Source organism: Pholcus phalangioides, unplaced genomic scaffold (genome assembly GCF_987345545.1).
Source record: "Pholcus phalangioides strain wild (caught in Gottingen) unplaced genomic scaffold, Ppha-v1.0 ptg000004l_1, whole genome shotgun sequence".
NCBI lineage: Eukaryota > Metazoa > Arthropoda > Arachnida > Araneae > Pholcidae > Pholcus > Pholcus phalangioides.
Genome location: NW_028301597.1, coordinates 48199547 through 48217232, shown reverse-complemented (window position 1 = coordinate 48217232; position 17686 = coordinate 48199547). Strand labels below are relative to the sequence as shown.

The window sequence follows — 17686 nt, the reverse complement described above, 5'->3', positions numbered from 1 at the left end:
ATCAAACTACACGGTGCAGCGATTAGATCAACCCAGCAGTAGATTGACAGCTTTCATTGATGTGATAGTTACTGATCCAATGAAAATCCCTGAAGAGAAGCAGATCAAATTTTATCAAGAACTATTCACGATTATGACGATTATTATGAGATTTATAACCTGTGATTTACAATTGTGATTTATTTACAGAATCACCATTTTTCGATTACAAATTTTATACTTGTTTACTGGCGAGGTGCGTAATGGCACCTGCCCATGTATGTAATATATCTTTCTCAAGATCAATAAATGGTTAGGTTTCCCCGGAGGCACCCGAGTCCCCAGGGACAATGTGCTTATATCACTGAGTGTGACAGAGCCTGGGTGTCTCTCGGTTCCTATCACTATCCTATCGTATAAAAACACAACTGTTATAGTTCTTTGATTAAAATTGGTGCCAGTTTTTTGATTGATATGCTGCACAAAAAAAATCTGATATGATATACGAAAATAACTCTATTAAAAGAAAATAACTGCTAATTTGTGTGAAGGAGTATTTTGATTTCTCAATTAAATTTGAAGGAGTAAAATCGAATTTTGATGCGTGAACCACGCATTTAGATGCGTATTGGCGAACACTGCGTTCACTCTTGAGGTTCGTGACTTTGACAGTTGAAAGCCCTTCCAGTACATATACAACTGTACCTAATATAAACCTCGTCCTAAGACGTATGAAGCGACACTCTTTTCGGAACAGATGTGCACATATGTAACTTATATATCATGATAAAGCACCCGACACCGTCCAGCCCCTCATATGGTGCAACGGCTAAAATTGACAATAGTCGATAGAGCCTGGGGTGTGTACAGTATGAAATGAAATGAAAATTGAGACAAATTCTCATTCAAAAAAATGACAACTTGATGCAGTTTGGACTCAACCGGGCCAAGGAGAAGGGGTTGAAACAAAAACAAAAAAAAAGAAATTGATGTATTTCTACACAGGGTATTTTGAATAGATTATTATGCGTTGTATTCAAAACCGATATGTAATTTGTGACAGACATTTTTTGTAATTAGTTACATAATTATCCATTAATTAATTTTTACAAATTCTTTTACAAACAGTGTTATTGAATTATTATTTTTATTTTTTTGGCTATGCTTTATATAGTTAGTTTCGGGTTTCTTTTTTTTCAAACATTAATTCAAAAATTAAACTAAAAAAGGTATTATTTTTTTTAAAAATTCAAAACTTTGGAGAAAAAGATTCAATGAATTACTGGGGTTTTTTTCACTTATTAATACCAGCAAAAACAACAATACATACATGTTTGTTTGATACTTGACTGAACTTTTTGACGTTCTCTGAGTCATACTCACGACAGTATAAAATGTATGCGCGCGCAGCATGCTATTAACACGGGCTACGAATTTGAATACACCGAAAAATAATTTTGAATATTAATTGGTATTTTTTTCCTCAATCGAAATGAAAATTAAGTACAATCGCTCGCCGAAAAAGAAACTTTTGCAGTGAATTCCGCGACACATTTCAATGTCGATATGTTAGTAATGCTTTATATATTTCTAAAAGAATTTAAAAATTCAATATTTCTCATCATTTCAACTTTCCTGAATAAGTCAGCACATTATAGAGATAGACTGCTTTTTCATATCCCAATATATCAAGAAAAACAGATATTTTCTGAATTTTATGCCGAGGTAACCTCGGAAAGAAAAATTCATCTGCCCTCCGCCGGAACTCAAACCCAGGCCTTCTTGCATTCCGGGCACAAGCATGCTACCATCTACCCCACAGGAGACACGACCCTGCCTTTCTTATTTCACGCACTGTGGCGTGAGGTGCTGAAGTAGAGGCATTAATAGATTCTCAGCAAAGCTCCCTCCCCCCTCCCAGGTAGGACGGTAGAGATATATAGTAAAGATAGAGATAGGTAGATAGATAGGGCTCGGGTCCCAGCGGAGACCAGATAACTTCTCTTTTCGAGTTTACCTCGGAAAGAAATAAAATTCAGAATATATCTGTTTCCTTCAGCATGTTTTGGTTTTTTTCCTCTCGATCCCCCCCCCCCCCAAAATGCTTTGCCGCACTCTTGAGGGTGCGGGCACGACCGGTTGAGAACTACTGTTCTAATGCATGCATGTAAAACACAAGACAAAAAAACACGAATAAAAAAATGTTACCAGACTGAGCAGCCTTGTTGATTTCATGCTGATTGCAGCTCGAAGGCACGCAGAAGCCGACGGAAAAATCCCATAGTCGGTGATCGTATGTCGATTGATTCTGCGAAGAGAAATATTAATTACGCAAAAATCATGAAATGAAATACTATTCGAAATTTCCAAAGCACCCCCGTGATACACCACACTAAAGCACGTTCTTTATTGTAAACTCAATGCTCGACAGGCTGTCCCAAATTGTTTGCACAACAGCTGATGTCTCCACAACCGTTTGCCTTTGGAAACATTCTTTCCATTACGAAAAGTTTTTTGAATGACGTGCGGTCGCTCAAAATGTCTTAAATTTCCCAAGGGGGTCGTACACATAAAAAATAGAAAAATTAACCGCGTACAAAATATTGAATTAAATTCAATGTATACCTTGTGTGCTAAAACTTCCAATTAGTGAAATGTAAATGCGGCTGTGAGAAGTTATTTACAAAGAAATTGCTCCTTTAAATGCAATATTTACGAAGGTATTTGACTTTGAAGTTTTCAGCATCTGCAACCAATGATTGAGGGTGTGGTTTACAAATTGCGAAACGTAAATTAAATTCAAAGGTGTAAAAATTCTGTGATTGTCAAAAAACGCAATATCTATTTAATGTGAAAGAATAAAATAAAATGGTTGAGTTCATTCTATTTGGATACAGTCTCTGAAAATTTTGCAACTTTTGAGCCAATTAAAACTTACGAACACAGCTATAAGTTGCCAAAACAATGATTTTATGTATTTAATAGCGCGATAAATATTGGATTTAAAAATATGAATTTTTTTCAAATGACTTTTCAAAGCAAGATCCAGATCTCTACTGTAATTGGAGGTTTTGGTAGACGGGGATTGTATAAAAAGTTATTATCTTTCTTTCTACGTATTGACCCTTCAATCAAATTTTGAAGTTTTAAGTAACTGCGCGTCATTTGAAAATGTTTTTGTAATTGAAAGTGTGTTTCTCTGAAGTCAACGGTCACATCAGCTGTGCAAACAATTTAGGACCACCTGTATAGGTTAAAGTTAGAATTAAAGATAATCTCTGTCGAATGAAATTACTTGAGCAACAGGATAAGTTTCCAGAGAGATTGTCCCCGCTATTAAGTAAGTACACGCGAACTTGGCTAATTCAAATATTGGAGTTTTCTATTCATTATAATGTTCAAATTACTTGTTTAATTCGATTTTTTCCCTCATATTTTGGGTAATTCGAAGTTTGATTCGGATGTCATTTGCAAAATTTTTTTCTCAAATTCCAAGCTAACTTTTACTCAGTCTTTTCTTTATTCCTTGGTTTCCTGATGTTCTCCAGAATATAACGTGTGTAGCCTACATTTAAACATGAAAAAATAAAAAAAATTAAAAAAATTAAAAAAATCAACTCCATTTTTTTCTTGTGGGTTCTAGGCAGCAATGATTATAGTACCACTTTCATACACTGGTGATTCCCGCTTTAGCTGGTGTTTTACCGAATTTTGGATGACTTCATTAACACCTACCAACTGCAGATGAAAACGCTACTGCTCAGGAAGCACGTTTGTGTGTCTCTGTGGTAGTTCCCTACTAAGACAGAATTTTCAAAAGCTGGGGTGCCGAAATTCCAGTCACTTTTCTGATAAAATGTGTTGAAGAGTCATGTCTTCCTAGTAATATTGCTTGTTAGTGTTTTTGGAATATCAATGTAACATTTTCCACTTTGTCCCAACGAGGTTAATACGCTTGTTTAACTCTGAAAGAAATTGTGGTTAACTTACGGATGTGAATATTGCGAATAAAGTCACCGTGAATATTCTCACGAAGAAGTAGAAAACTAATCTAGGAAAATAACAGAATTCTATATTCCACTACACACACAGTAGAGCATCGATTATTCGAAACGATTGGGGACTGGGTATCGATTGGGTATCGAGTGGGGATATCGGAAAAAACAGTGATATCAAACACAAAACTTCATATATTTTGTATCACGCGTCTTACAAATAATACAAATACCTTACTAGCCTAGTTTGACAAGTTCAAAATGGCCATTAAAATAGGCCTACAATTTAGTAAAAGAAGTCCAAAATTCTCTTTTGCTTCAGAGCCGAGACACTCGTTTTTTTACCGCTAAATCTCGCAAACGTTTTAAGCAATTGGACAGCACCACATTCTTCTTCTTGTTGTTCTAACCACTTCATAATCATCTCAAGGCAGTGAATTTGTGAACTTGGAACGGTTCCGGTTGATCGGTATTTGGATAATCGATGTTCAACTGTTACTTTCAGAAACTACGGACATGTTACGAATAACAAGGTCGTTCGCGAAAGTCGCGTCTTTTTAATTCTCTAAATCAACTTGAAGATTTTGTGCAATGTTCAAGAGCATCAAAAATAAAATTACAAATTTATAAATGAAATAATTTTCGCGTGATTTCCTTTACGTTTTATACAAACCCTAGTTTTAACGAAGAGAAAATTAGCAAAGTAAGTGATAGCATTCAATGTACATTTTTGATAATTATCAAGAGTTTTCGATATTTTTATGAAAGAGTAGTCATCCTATATTGATGAATTGGATACTTTTTGCTGCGCCCCCTTGAGATTCGAATTAAGAAAATTCGACTATTCGCTCCAGAGGTGCACACACGTGTACCTCATTTTTAATGGTTTTTGATGGGTTTAAATCGGGGCTTAACAAATCTGAAAACAAATTTATGCGCCAGACAAATTTCTTAGGAGCCAAGCGTAGTTTATCCCCAAGAAAAACAATTCTAAATATTGCATTTTCGACTTTCCCTAGACTTGACGACCCCTTTTCCATGTCATTGATTATGAAATCAGAAAATTTCTCTTTCTTAGACACTGATTTAGCGATCACATAGAAAATTTTAGACGCCAACGCCGATTTTTTAGTCACCATGGCGCCTGGGATTTGTCCAGTCCTGGTTTAAATGGTATTTTAATGATTCTGTGTTTCCAAAACCTGAGGTACATATGTATACCTAACTCAAATGATCCTGGTGAAGATATCGGTCCAAATTTGCATACAATAAACATAAATCAATCAAAACGCATTGTTTTTAATAAGTTTAATAATAACGGTTTCTTTGGCTCAGGTGTGAAGGTTCTCTCACAATCTCTGAAGATTCCCACCCACAAAAGATAAGAGATGTAATTTTAGCCAGGGATTTTTCTTCAGTTTTTAACACTATAAATTCATTAGAAAATCAAAGATATTGCGCAAAAATTCAGACCTGGGTGTAGAGAGAGAGCTGGTTTCTCTTGAATATTTCACTAACACTAAATAAGAAATACATGATCTCGAGAATTCTCGGGAAATGTGATTAAAATAAATAAAAGTTTTGAAGACGATGATTTCACCCTTGAAGAGTAGCATTAAAATAAAGCAAAGGTGCTCAACCTTTTAGAGAGTGCGGGCCACTTTATTGATTTGCAAATGTGCCACAGGCTGCTCAAGTGATCTGGGAATGTGCCATGGACAACTTAACTAAGCGGCCACAGTCCACTTAGGTGTTCTGGAACAGCGTCCCAGGTTACTTGAGTGATAAAATGTGCTGCGAGTCACTTGAGTAATCTGAGAATGTGCTGCGGACCATATAAGTGATGTGGAGATGTACCGCGGATCATTTAAGTGATCTGATCTGTGGAGATGTACCGCGGATCATTTAAGTGATCTGATCTGTGGAGATGTACCGCGGATCATTTAAGTGATCTGATCTGTAGATTTGCTCCAGGTCACTTGAGTGTTCGGTAAATTTGCTGCGGGTCACTTAATTGAAGTGAAAATGTACCGAAGGCCACTTAAGTGCTCTGGAACAGAGTCCCATGCCACTTATGTGATCTGGAACAGAGTCCCATGCCACTTATGTGATCTGTAAATGCGTTGTGGGCCACTTAAGTGTTCTAGAACTGTGTCACGGGTAACTTAATTGATTAGAGCCACGAGCAACTCAAGTGATGTGGAACTGCATTGCAGGTCACTTAAGTGATCTGGTAATGTGTCGCTTAGTTCATTTCTGCAAATATAGGCTTGAGGTCTTTCTGCAAATATTTGGCCCGCGGGCCATGGACTGAGCATATACGCATTAGAGCTTGTTTACCTGTTCGGGCTCGACTTGATGACGTTGGAAATTGACTCGAGTCAGGCAATACTTGCCATTGACGTTTCCGACTTCGTTCTTGCCCTGAACGCATTCCGAGAAATATCCTGGGAAATTGACTCCTCCATTCAAGATCCCGCTTCCAGGTTTCCCCATCGAGTCGAAAACTGTTTGGGAATAAAGCACAGAAACATATATATAAATAAATAAATTGCCATACAAATTTTGTCATAAACAAAATATATATAAATTTACTCAATTATTTTATAAATTATCAGAAAATTATTGTGTACTCGGGGTGCCACAGTCTGATAGTTTTTAGCAGTCATTCATGAGAGGACTATTGATGGTGTCTACATCGGTGGTTCTCAACCTGGGTTCACATGACCATCACGTGAGAGAGACCAGATCAGTGAATGACCAAAAGAGTGAACTAGAAAGTGTGTGAGCATGGGAATGACCTAAACCTAGATAGTATGTAAGCGTGGAATTGACCTAGAGAGTGAGAGACCGAGTCTGCTACAGTGGCGTCTTAACGCATGGGCACAGCCCGGGGGCCTCACAAAAATGAATCCGGTTGAAAGCCCAATCAGAAAATTGTAGCCCTGTCTCTCCTGACGCCAACTTAAAAAAATTCCACGTTTCTAAGTGCAATATTCGAATTCGAAAAAAACGGAGGAAAGTTGGGGAAAAAAAACAGCATTAAATGCGGGTAAAACGGTTTAACCGCAAGAATCGGTGGTTTTTTTTCCCTTCGCCAAACTTAATTCGCTGATTCTAGAATAGGCACGGATCTAGGGCGATGAGGGATGATTTATTGTTTAGGTTCGTTGAATCTTCCCGTATTTTAAGGGACACATAAATTTTCCCTCGTTTTTGACCCTTGGTAGGGGCGATTGCTCTCATCGCGCCCTCCCTCCTCTGTATCCACACATAAGCAGAGGCAGACATCTTCAGCTGAGAATAAAGCCTAGGCAGATATTCTCAGCTACGAATGCAGCCGAAGGGACACCATCAGCGGCAAGTAAAGCCAACGCTAGCTACAAATGAAGCGAAGGTGATGTCTCCAGCCACAAATGAAAAAGAGGCAGACTTGTTCAGCAGTGAATAGAGCACAGGCTGACATCGTCAGCTATGAATGAATCCGAGGAAGACACCATCAGCTGTGAATGACACCTCGGCAGACACCATCAGCTGCGAATGACACCTTGGCAGACACCATCAGCTGCGGATGTTGCGGAGGCAGACACAATTAGACTCGTCGAATTGTCCCGTACTTTACAGAACAGATAAATTTTCCATTTATTTTGGCTCTTGGAAGACACATTGGTATGCCACACATCCAACGTAAAAATAAAATGTTTATTTAAGCTTTTCACACCCCACCCCCCTAAATTTTTTTAGCAATAGTCTTAAATCATAAATTAAGTTCTTATAAAATCTATTATCAAAACCTGAGAGTGTGTGTCCAAGTAACTAAAACTCGAGGATAAGTGAAGGCCGCGATTCAGAGGTGATACAATAACCCCGTAAAAAGAAACTATTTGAAAGACACGGGATCGGAATTTATGATGCGAAACCGTCTAGAATTCTAGAAAGAACAAGAAAAAAAAGGCCTTTTCTTTCTTTCTTTCTTTCTTTCTTTTTACGGTATGGACAACGACGTCCGTTAGACAAGTATTTCATCTCTTCTCTCTGTTACCTTTCCTCAAACAAAAGACGGGTTCATCAACATCAGTAAAGAAAAGGGAGAGAGAGAGAGAGAGTTCTCAAACTGGGTGGCCATTCAACCTTCAATCTTTAGGAAGTAAGTAAGTACCCGCGGCACGTGCCGCACATCCCAACCACCACCAGTCATCATCACACCGAGATTTCTAGAAGACTAACTTCCAGACAAACGATAAGAGAGACTAGCTAAAATAAAATAAAAATTTGAAGTTAAAGATCCTCGACACACGTTATATATCGATCTTAAAGATCTCGGTAAAAATAGTACAAGGAGGTTCAAAAATCCCATCTCGGTCCAAGGCCGATCGGTCATTCATTCGGCCGGGTTATTGGACCACACATATGTGTGTGTGTGTGTGCTTGTCACATAAAAACCCCCTTTCTGAAGATTATGGGTGACCATGTGTTACCCCCTTTATCCCCATTACAATCATTTTTTTTCCCCATCCGGTGGCCAAGGACATCTTTTCGAGCATTGTACCGAAATGTCCAAGGACAGTTCAATTTTTTTTTTCTCCTAACTATATAAACAAAACAAGTTTTTATTTGAAAATTTTTCTACAATAAGAGATATAAAGAAGAGGCTCTCGTAAGGTTAAGTTAGTTTTTACTGAAATAACTCTAGTGAGGTCATTGAATTTTTCTTTTTTGGTGTGAGAGAGGTTAGTAACCAGTTATTTTTCAACTGAGATATAGCCTTGCTAATTCCTCCCCGAACCTCGAAAAGCATCTACTGGAATCCACTTTTTTTTTTTTGGGGGGGGGGGGGGTTTCGAAAAAAAAAAGTCTTATAATAATGATTATGATGGTTATTATTGCGCGTGGTACGTGCTGAGATAACTTCTTGAGAATCTGGATGAACTTTTTCAAGGCTGTGACCGGACGTCTCAAAAACCCTCTGACATTAAATTCACTTCGTGAAAATAATTGAAACCATAAACCTTGGAAGGCAGCCATCAACAAAAAACTACATTGACAGGATTTTTTTTTTTTTTTAGTATCACAACCTAGGATCTTATTCGGTAAATTTGACCAGCTGTTAGCCGAATGGGTTGGTGTTACACAAATGCCAACCCCCCCCCCCCCCAACCATTTTCGCGTCGCGAGCAGAGGCGGGTTTATGGTTTTGCCGGCTTCAGGCTATACTTGTTTTGCAGTCCTTTACCCATTCTGGTATAGTTTTCTTAACCATTCATTCCTGAAATTAGCCACCCTTGGCTATAGCCCGCTTAGTCCCACCAAGTAAATATGTCCCTGTCTCTGAGTCATTCGTTTGGTCGCTCTCACATTCTCTAGGTCACTCACTGAAGTAGCCTCTCATCCTCTAGGTCATTCTTTCAATCACTGACCTACTTCACCAATCATCAACTCTGGCCATATCGCTATATTGCAATCACTGACCTGGCAACTCACTCTTTAGGACATTCTTCCAATTACTCAATAGCCTGGCAACTCTCCCTGTAGGTTATACTTTCAATCACCGACTGGCCTGGCAACTCGTCTTCTAGGCAAATCCTTTGGTTGCTCACACTCTCTCACATTCTACAGGTCACTCACTAACCTAGCTCCTCACTCTCTGAATCACGCTTTCAATTACTCACTGACCTGGCCCTTCTCTCCCTAGGTCACTCACATGCTTACACGCTGTCTTGGTCGCTCTTGTGCAAGCTGATATGCTTGCACACTTACTATGACAGTGCTATGTTATCTTGTGGTTGCCCTCTTCTTTGCACACTCCCTAGGTCACTTTTGAGGTCACTAACGTGGTTCCTCACTCTCTAGGTCATTCTTATACTTACAGACTTTCTAGGTCACACCCATACTTACCCATTCTCTAGGTCACTCCTGTGCTCGCACACTGTGTAGGTCACTCACTAATTTTGCACCTCGCTCTTTACTCCACTCTTTCCGCTCACTGGGTCACTCATTTTGTCCCTCACATGCTCGCACACATTTTCGAGGTTACGCTTGTGTCACATGTGTGAGTGATCCTCCGTTTCAATTTTTCATTTATTTCCCATTACAGTAGTAGTGTGTATATAACCGTAACTTTCATTCACAAAAAGAACGGGTTTCCAAACGTTGAGAACCACGGCTCTAGATTACTCTTATGGTCGCGCTCCAACATGTCCCTCGCACTCTAGGCAGAGGCAGATTTACGATTTTGCACCGTTTTCCCATTATAATCTAATTTTCTTGACCAGCCATTCCTCAAATTTGCCGTCCTTGATCACGTAGCCCCTTTCTTCGCCTATAAATGCGCGAGGACCGTTTATTAGGTTGGGTGGGGAAAAAAACCCAAAGAAAACTGAAACAGCGCTGACTGCACTATGTGATAGAAAGGGGCAGGCAATTTTGTCATAGAGATTAGGAACATTCTTTCAAACACCACTTCAAACTGTGTCTTGAAACTTGAGGGCGGCTCCTCCCTCCCTCCAGTAATACAAGTTCGATGGTTGTAGCTCTGTCCAATTCACTTCAGAACTGGATCAAGAGCTTTTTTTTTCCTTAAAAAGGGGATCGTATACAAGATTCCTCTAAAGACTGGTTATTTTTGGAGATGATGATTACAAGGAAGAAAATTCATCTCTGCCCAACCCCCGGTTCCGCGTTTGCCAGACGAGTGCTCTACCAACTAAGCTATGGAAACAGAATATTTCTCCAGAGATAAACAATTTCTTCCTTGTAATCATCATCTTCAAAAATAACCAGTCTTTCGAGGAATCTTGTATTAACAAGTAGAGAGGACATTTCTACATACATGACACCATCTGGTAGTCTATGTCATTCACGAGCTATTAGTTGATTGCTGCCATCGTCCATGTACGGAGCCTTTCAACACATATATATATATATATATATATTATATATATACACACTCTAAGGGGGAAATATTCTGTTTCCATAGCTTTGTTGGTAGAGCACTCATCAGGCAAACGAGAGACCGGGGGTTCAATGTCCCCGTGGAAGCAAAGGTAAATTTTCTTCCTTGTAATCATAATCTCCAAAAATAACCAGTCTTTCGAGGAATCTTTTGTACAGTAAAACCTGTTTTCAACGGAATCGCAAGGGACCGAGATTTTTTTCCCGTTGAACACTGGTTTTTCCGCTTAATAAAGGTTCAATTGTGTAACGATGTCGTGTGCGATTGAAATAAAATAAAAATAAATTAATCAAGATGAAGTAAACAATTTTGATGTAGGTAAAATAAAGAAATAATTAGTCTAATTATAAAAACTGTATTTAATAGTATTGACATTATCTGTATAAAAAACCCCGACCTACACTGTTTTTCTTCTAAAATAACGAGATTTACGTTCATTTTAACTTCTTCAAAAATTTTGAATCAGGGTGTCAATGTCTGTCGTGTCAGGTTCGGTTTGTACATTATCGCCAATGTTAATGTAATCCTCAGCATCAGGGCCGTAACTAGAAAATTTTGTGAGGAAAGAGCAACATGATTTTGCGCCCCACCACTGTAAAATTCGATGATTTTATAACAATATTTTTGTCATCACCTAAAATTTTCGCTGCCAGGGCGACCGCTCTAGACAGGTTCCGTTTAATCCAGGTTTTTTGGTGTATATTTTGGCATTGAAATCATGGGACAATGATTTTTTCCCCTTTCCGTTGAAGATAGGTTTCCGCTTAATACAGGTTACGTTAAAGACACGTTTGACGGTATTAACAAGTGGAGAGGACATTTCTACATACAAGGGGATTGTACTTCTAAGGGCGATATTCACAGACGTGGTTTAAACTAGTCACAATGTTTTTGATAAGAGATCGACACGGATTGGTTAAATTCAGGTTTTCAACCAATCTATGTTGATTTCTTATCGAAAAAATTGTGACTACAATTTAACCGGTGAATACGGCCCTAAATCACTTCAGAACTGCATTAAGTTGTTTTTTTTTTCACAAGTAGATGACGTCCGTGATCGTTGTCATGGGACAGTTTTCATCAGGATATGAATTCGACCAATAAAAACGGTGATTTTGCCATTGAAAAAAAAAATTCACTTGGCGTTTCCAGAATAAAAATAAGAGCAGTTTTGCAATTTCTGTGCAAAGTAATTCTCTCAGACGAAAGGGATAATTCTCATTCATAATTCTCTTGATTCGTAATTTTTCTCGAAAAAGAAGTGGTTCTAAAAAATTCACAACTTCACTATTTAATAAATACATAAAATATACTTTTGTACGCATTCGGAGCGAAATCATGTGTCAAAATCACAATTAATAGCTAAAAAAAAATTGTTGGTACAACTTTGAAAATTGAAATTTTAAAACTTTTCTTTGAAATCACTAGGAATTGATGAAAGGGGGGAGAGAGCTACTAAGGCCGGTATTACACTATAAAAGTTTGGTAAAAGTCCTTTTATAAAACTTTAAAAATGCAGCCAATAAGGTCACCGGTTGCATTTTCTAGAATGTAACCAATAACCTTATTGGTTAGATTTTTCAAGTTTTATAAAAGGGATTTTATCAAAATTTTATAGTGTAATACCAGCCTTACTTTTTTTTCAATTCTTATTCACTTTTCTTTGAATTTTTTTCCAATACTTGTAATAAACGTTTCATTAAAATGACTTTAATCCCCCCCCCCCCCCACACGAGTTATGGTTTCCAATTAAAAATTCAGTCACGCTTGTGTTTATGGATACGCTTTTTTTATATTAGCATAGGCATGTATATCAAAACTATGTTAAAACCATTCTTTTATGAGTCTATCCCGTTAGCTTGCGCATTCAGATTCAGCTATATACATAACAGACACTCATTATAACATTTCATGAATTGTTAAAACCTTATTTACCGAATCCACAAAGGACACGTGAGAATGATCTATTCGCGAGATTATTAATCATTGATCCAGATTCCCATTTTCTATGGATCAGTGGAAGAACATATCTTGATAACACTCTCATTGGGTATACATAAAACATTGTTATTCAATGATGGCTGCAAAATAGGAAATCGTCTTTGAAATACCATTGATGGCAAGGTCAAAGAAATGAAAAAGGATGACACCATTTTTTTGTACAAAATTTATAACGACAAAACGCATCTAGTACGTTTCTTTTGTATTATTTTTTTATAAGATATTTGATCGTGTAATTTTTAAAAGTGGGTTAAACAAGGGGAATTTGACCATCCCTGTGTATGTGAGAAAAACAAAAGCCTATGTTGATGTCCTATATGAACAATATCAGGTGTCAAGGCTGGCCATCTTCATATAAACGGTCATCATTTATTCGCTTCGTTAATGCGAATGTCGGTCGACTGACCTGTATCGGGTGTTACGTCATTCGGTTAACGTGAGTTTTCTTCTTATGTGGTGTGTGTGTACGCGTATGTGAAAGTTCATCCGCTCTCTCTGACTTCCTTTTCATAGAAAAATCTCTCCTTAACCCACATTCGCTGAGAGTTCACAAATTGTTACATAATGTTTCCGAATTAAGACTCCGACAACGATTTCATCCGTGTCGACAAAGAAGTAAAAAAAAACAAAGCTTAACCATCAATTGTGATGAACCGCAACAATTGTGAAATCGGTTACGGACGAAAAGATTATGCATTATATATTTATATTTACATTATACAGAGTGTTTTCACGACCACGGTCCGAAAGGAATAAAAGTTCCATTGTTGATTATGAAATTAAAGTAATATGAGTATTGGCGTACGCAAGGGGGGCTTGGGGGTTCTAACCCCCCCCCAACCCGAGCCAAAATTATAGTGTTATTTTGCAGGAAAAAATCTGACCCCCCCCCCCCCCCGAGAAAATTCTGCGTACGCCTATGAATACGAGTACAGTACATCAAAAAAAAATTATCAGCCAAAAAAGGAAGAAATCATTCATTTCTCTTCGATGAAAATATTGGGGATTGTATTTATATACTGTATATATGTTTCGGCAAATGTAATAAATGCGGTAATTATGCATAATAACCGGTTATTATACACACTTACCAAGCTTTTGGTAAGTTTGATAAATTTCCCCTAAATTAATCTCTTTTACCGGCGATTATGCATAGTACCCAAGCGTCGTTGGTAAATTTGATAAGTACTAAAAAATTAGCACTTCTACCGGTGATTATGCATAATACCAGACTGTCGTGTCGTTGGTAAAAATGGTAAATCGTACTATATGATATACTGCACATGATAATTCGCTCATGTATGTATTGTATTATTATATCGAGGTACGATCTTAAAATTTGTTATCATTATATCGAGGTACGATCTTAAAATTTGTAATCATTATATCGAGGTACGATCTTAAAATTTGTTATCATTATATCGGGGTCTTCCTATATTCATAACACATACTAGAATCATTTGGAATTTTTTTGATAGTTATCAAATTCACCAATTACACTGGGGTATTATACATAATCACAGATGAAAGCAATAAATTTCCATTATTTATCAAATTTACCAACGACACTTGGGCATTATGCATAATCACCGGTAAAAACTGATAAATTTATCAAACTTACCAAGACGATTTTTAAGTATGCATAATAACCAATTTATCACATTTACCGTAACACACACACGCACATATATATATACACAGTCAAATCCTGTTATAACGAACTCCAAGAAATCGGAGAAATCACATCGTTATAACGAAATTTCATTATAAAGGAATTCAAAGGTTCTTCCATTGTTTATATAAAAACTTATCTGGAGAATTAGAAAGGTGTTCGTTAAAACGAGATTTTTTTCGCTATAACGATATTCGTTAAAACGGGATACGACTATATATAGATATATAAACAAAAATTAAAATTTTTGTACCGTCCCGTCAAATAGTACAATTTGAACCTCTATTGTATCGAAAGATATTTATCTCGTAACATTTGGATAAAAATTCGTTACGATACCGAGGATTCAAATTCTTGATTCTTTTCATTAGTTTTACGGTTTTTTTCAGACTTTTAGCGCTTAAAAATAATCAAGCATTTCAATGACCGATATCTCGACTAATTTTTATTCAACATTGGGGAACAAATTTCTCTCGGTTTCATGGAAAGAAATGACAAATTAGCTTCTTTTTTTTTTGATTGATCGATTGAGGGCAGCCTCTGCGTAAAATTGATTCATTTACAGGACAGAATTTTTATCCCTCTCTTCGTGCAGCACAAAGGAATATGCAGCATGATCTTCAGCATTTAAAAATGCATGGTAGCTCAATTTAGGTTGCGAGCTAGCTTGTAGCAACAAAGTGCCTCAGTGGCGTGGTGGTAAGATGCTCGTCCACCACCGTGAAGGTTGTCGTCACGATCCCAGGTTCAAACCCGAGGACGGATATAGATATTTTTTCCCTAACGAGCTTGAGATGACCACCGATAGATAGCGCCTTAATTGCCAACCCATCTCATTAATGGCAGTAAATAGCAATATGGCCAGAATTGGTGTTTGGTGAAGTAGTAGCTTGTAGTAACAACAATGCAACTCCATTTCATTTGCTGCAGAACCTCATCAAGAGTTTTCGTAGTGTGGGTCTGTCCGATTTGCTGCATGCCTTCACCGAGAGTTTCCCGTTATGGCGGTTTGTCCCGATTTGTTGCAGGTTTCGTTATGCGGGTCTTTCCGACGACTATCTGCAGAACTTTACCAACAGTTTTCCCGTCATGTGGGTCGGTTCGATTGTCTGCAGAACCTCATAAAAAGTTTTCTGTTGTGTGGGTCCGTCCAATTGTCTGCAGAACTTCACTATGAGTTCTCCAGAGTCTCCGATTTGCTGCAGAAGTTCATAAAGTTCCGTTATGTGGGTCTGTCACCATTTGCAGAACTTCCTGCAGAGTTTGCCATTGCGTGGGTCTGTCCGACTGCCTGCAGAACTACACCAAAAGTTTTTGGTTATGTGGGTAGTAGCTTTCTCGAAGTTCTACTCAAAGGGTGGGTCGCAGCTCTATTCTTTCTGTTTTAAATCTTGATCAACCATTTCCCATGTAAAAGTCTGCCCAATTATCTAGTAATACATACTTATTGTATACATATTTCCCTTCCATCTTTTATATTTACGTTCTTCTTTGAATAGAGAGAGAGAGCTGAATATATCGCAAATAAAATAAGCCAACTCCAGCTGATGCCGTATCCCTATTCGTCTAAATCCGCTGAAAAGCAAAAATAAGTAGATTTCAATTTACTCTCATTTGGGGATTATTAATAATCTCTTTCGGAGGTGGCATCAGATGCGAGTGTTTGTATATTTATGTATTCAGCGAATTCAGCTGCAGAATAAGGAGAGAGAAATTATCTCCCGGGGTGGACGAACTGCTCTTTTTTCTCGGACACGGAAATGGAGCAGGATTTTTTTCGAGCCCTCACTTATTACATAATGCACTTACGTACCCGGAAGAGAGTCAACGACTTGATTTTATAACTTGCCTTGTGTAGGCCATAAAAAGTTTGCCCAAAGAAAGTGAGAAAATAGAGAGAAACACAGCACGCACACAACACACTTATAAAGTTAGATCAGGCAGGCACCAATATATGTACTACGCAAGGTGCAAAGCTAACTAAAAGGACCTTATATAGGTGGGGACTGCGTCCTCATTTTTTTGTGAATCTCAAACCAGATGAGCAAACATTATATATACGTGCGTATTTACGTAGTAGTCTCGTAAAATATGCATCGCTCTCCCGTTCGTTGGTAAACAGACATTGCTTCTATGCAATGTGAGGTCTTTCACTTCTTAGTTAAGGTTCACTTCCTTGTCTCACTATCAGGAAATCGATCCGACGACGATATACGGAACGCATATCTTTTTTATTTGAAATTTGGGAAAATGTTGGATTCGAGGTTGTGAAATTCTTGTCCAGTCGTTATGCGATAGGTGGGAGCGGAACATTCCTCTGGTGCAGGCGTTTTCGACATGTTGCTCGCGGCCACTGCGGTGGTCACTGTGGCACCCCTGATTGCTCGATGCTTGTGTTTAGTTTTTTCCCTGACTTGAAATACGTTTTAACATTTAGCAATATAATTTAGCATTCATTTAAAGGATTAAATTATCTGCTCGCAAAAAAGTGAATGGCTTTCTCACGACAGAAGGACACAAAAAAAAGAGCGAGTTAAAAATCACTGCATTTTTTTTTGAAGATATACACTTATTATACTTTATACATGTTACTGCCAAAGCCCGAAGTTAGCCAATTCACGACGGGGCTAGTCCAGTTGACGCGGCCAACGTCCGAAATTTGGTCTTTAGCCGGCCGCTATATATCGATCCCCTAGACATCCCTATATATGGATCAATAAGATATCGATATTCAGATTCCTTTGATCGTTAGGGATGCTATAGCTAACCATAACCATTATGGTTAACTCGGCTATGGCCCCGAATCATAGGGACAGATATAGAAATGAATATATGGGGGCCGGCAAAAGCCCGAAATTCCGGATATTGGCCGGGTCAACTGGGCTGGCCCCACCACAAACACTCATTTACGCTTTATTTATAATTCGTTTTATTTATACGGGTAGCGTGTATGCGCCTGTTTCCATAATATAGTACGTACGTCTAGTTTTATTTCAAAATATTCTCATTCAATAAGTAAATATGATTAAATTAGAATAACTTATCTTGTTTCATTTAGTCATCTCCAGTAGTTAGACCTGTGTTACT

The 17686-nt window shown here is 37.9% G+C and overlaps 1 protein-coding gene across 2 annotated transcripts in view; it reads right to left on the bottom strand.

Annotated features, from left to right (window-relative positions):
* Window positions 1-17686, bottom strand: part of LOC149087759 (O-acyltransferase like protein-like) — a 60238-nt gene that overhangs the window by 32536 nt on the left and 10016 nt on the right. For both annotated transcript variants that reach the window (XM_089231659.1, XM_089231660.1), the window contains exons 2-3: window positions 6315-6481; window positions 2188-2287 (exon numbers count right to left, since the gene is read on the bottom strand). In XM_089231659.1, coding sequence (XP_089087785.1) covers window positions 2188-2287; window positions 6315-6481 — 267 coding nt within the window. The remainder of the gene's footprint in view (window positions 1-2187; window positions 2288-6314; window positions 6482-17686) is intronic.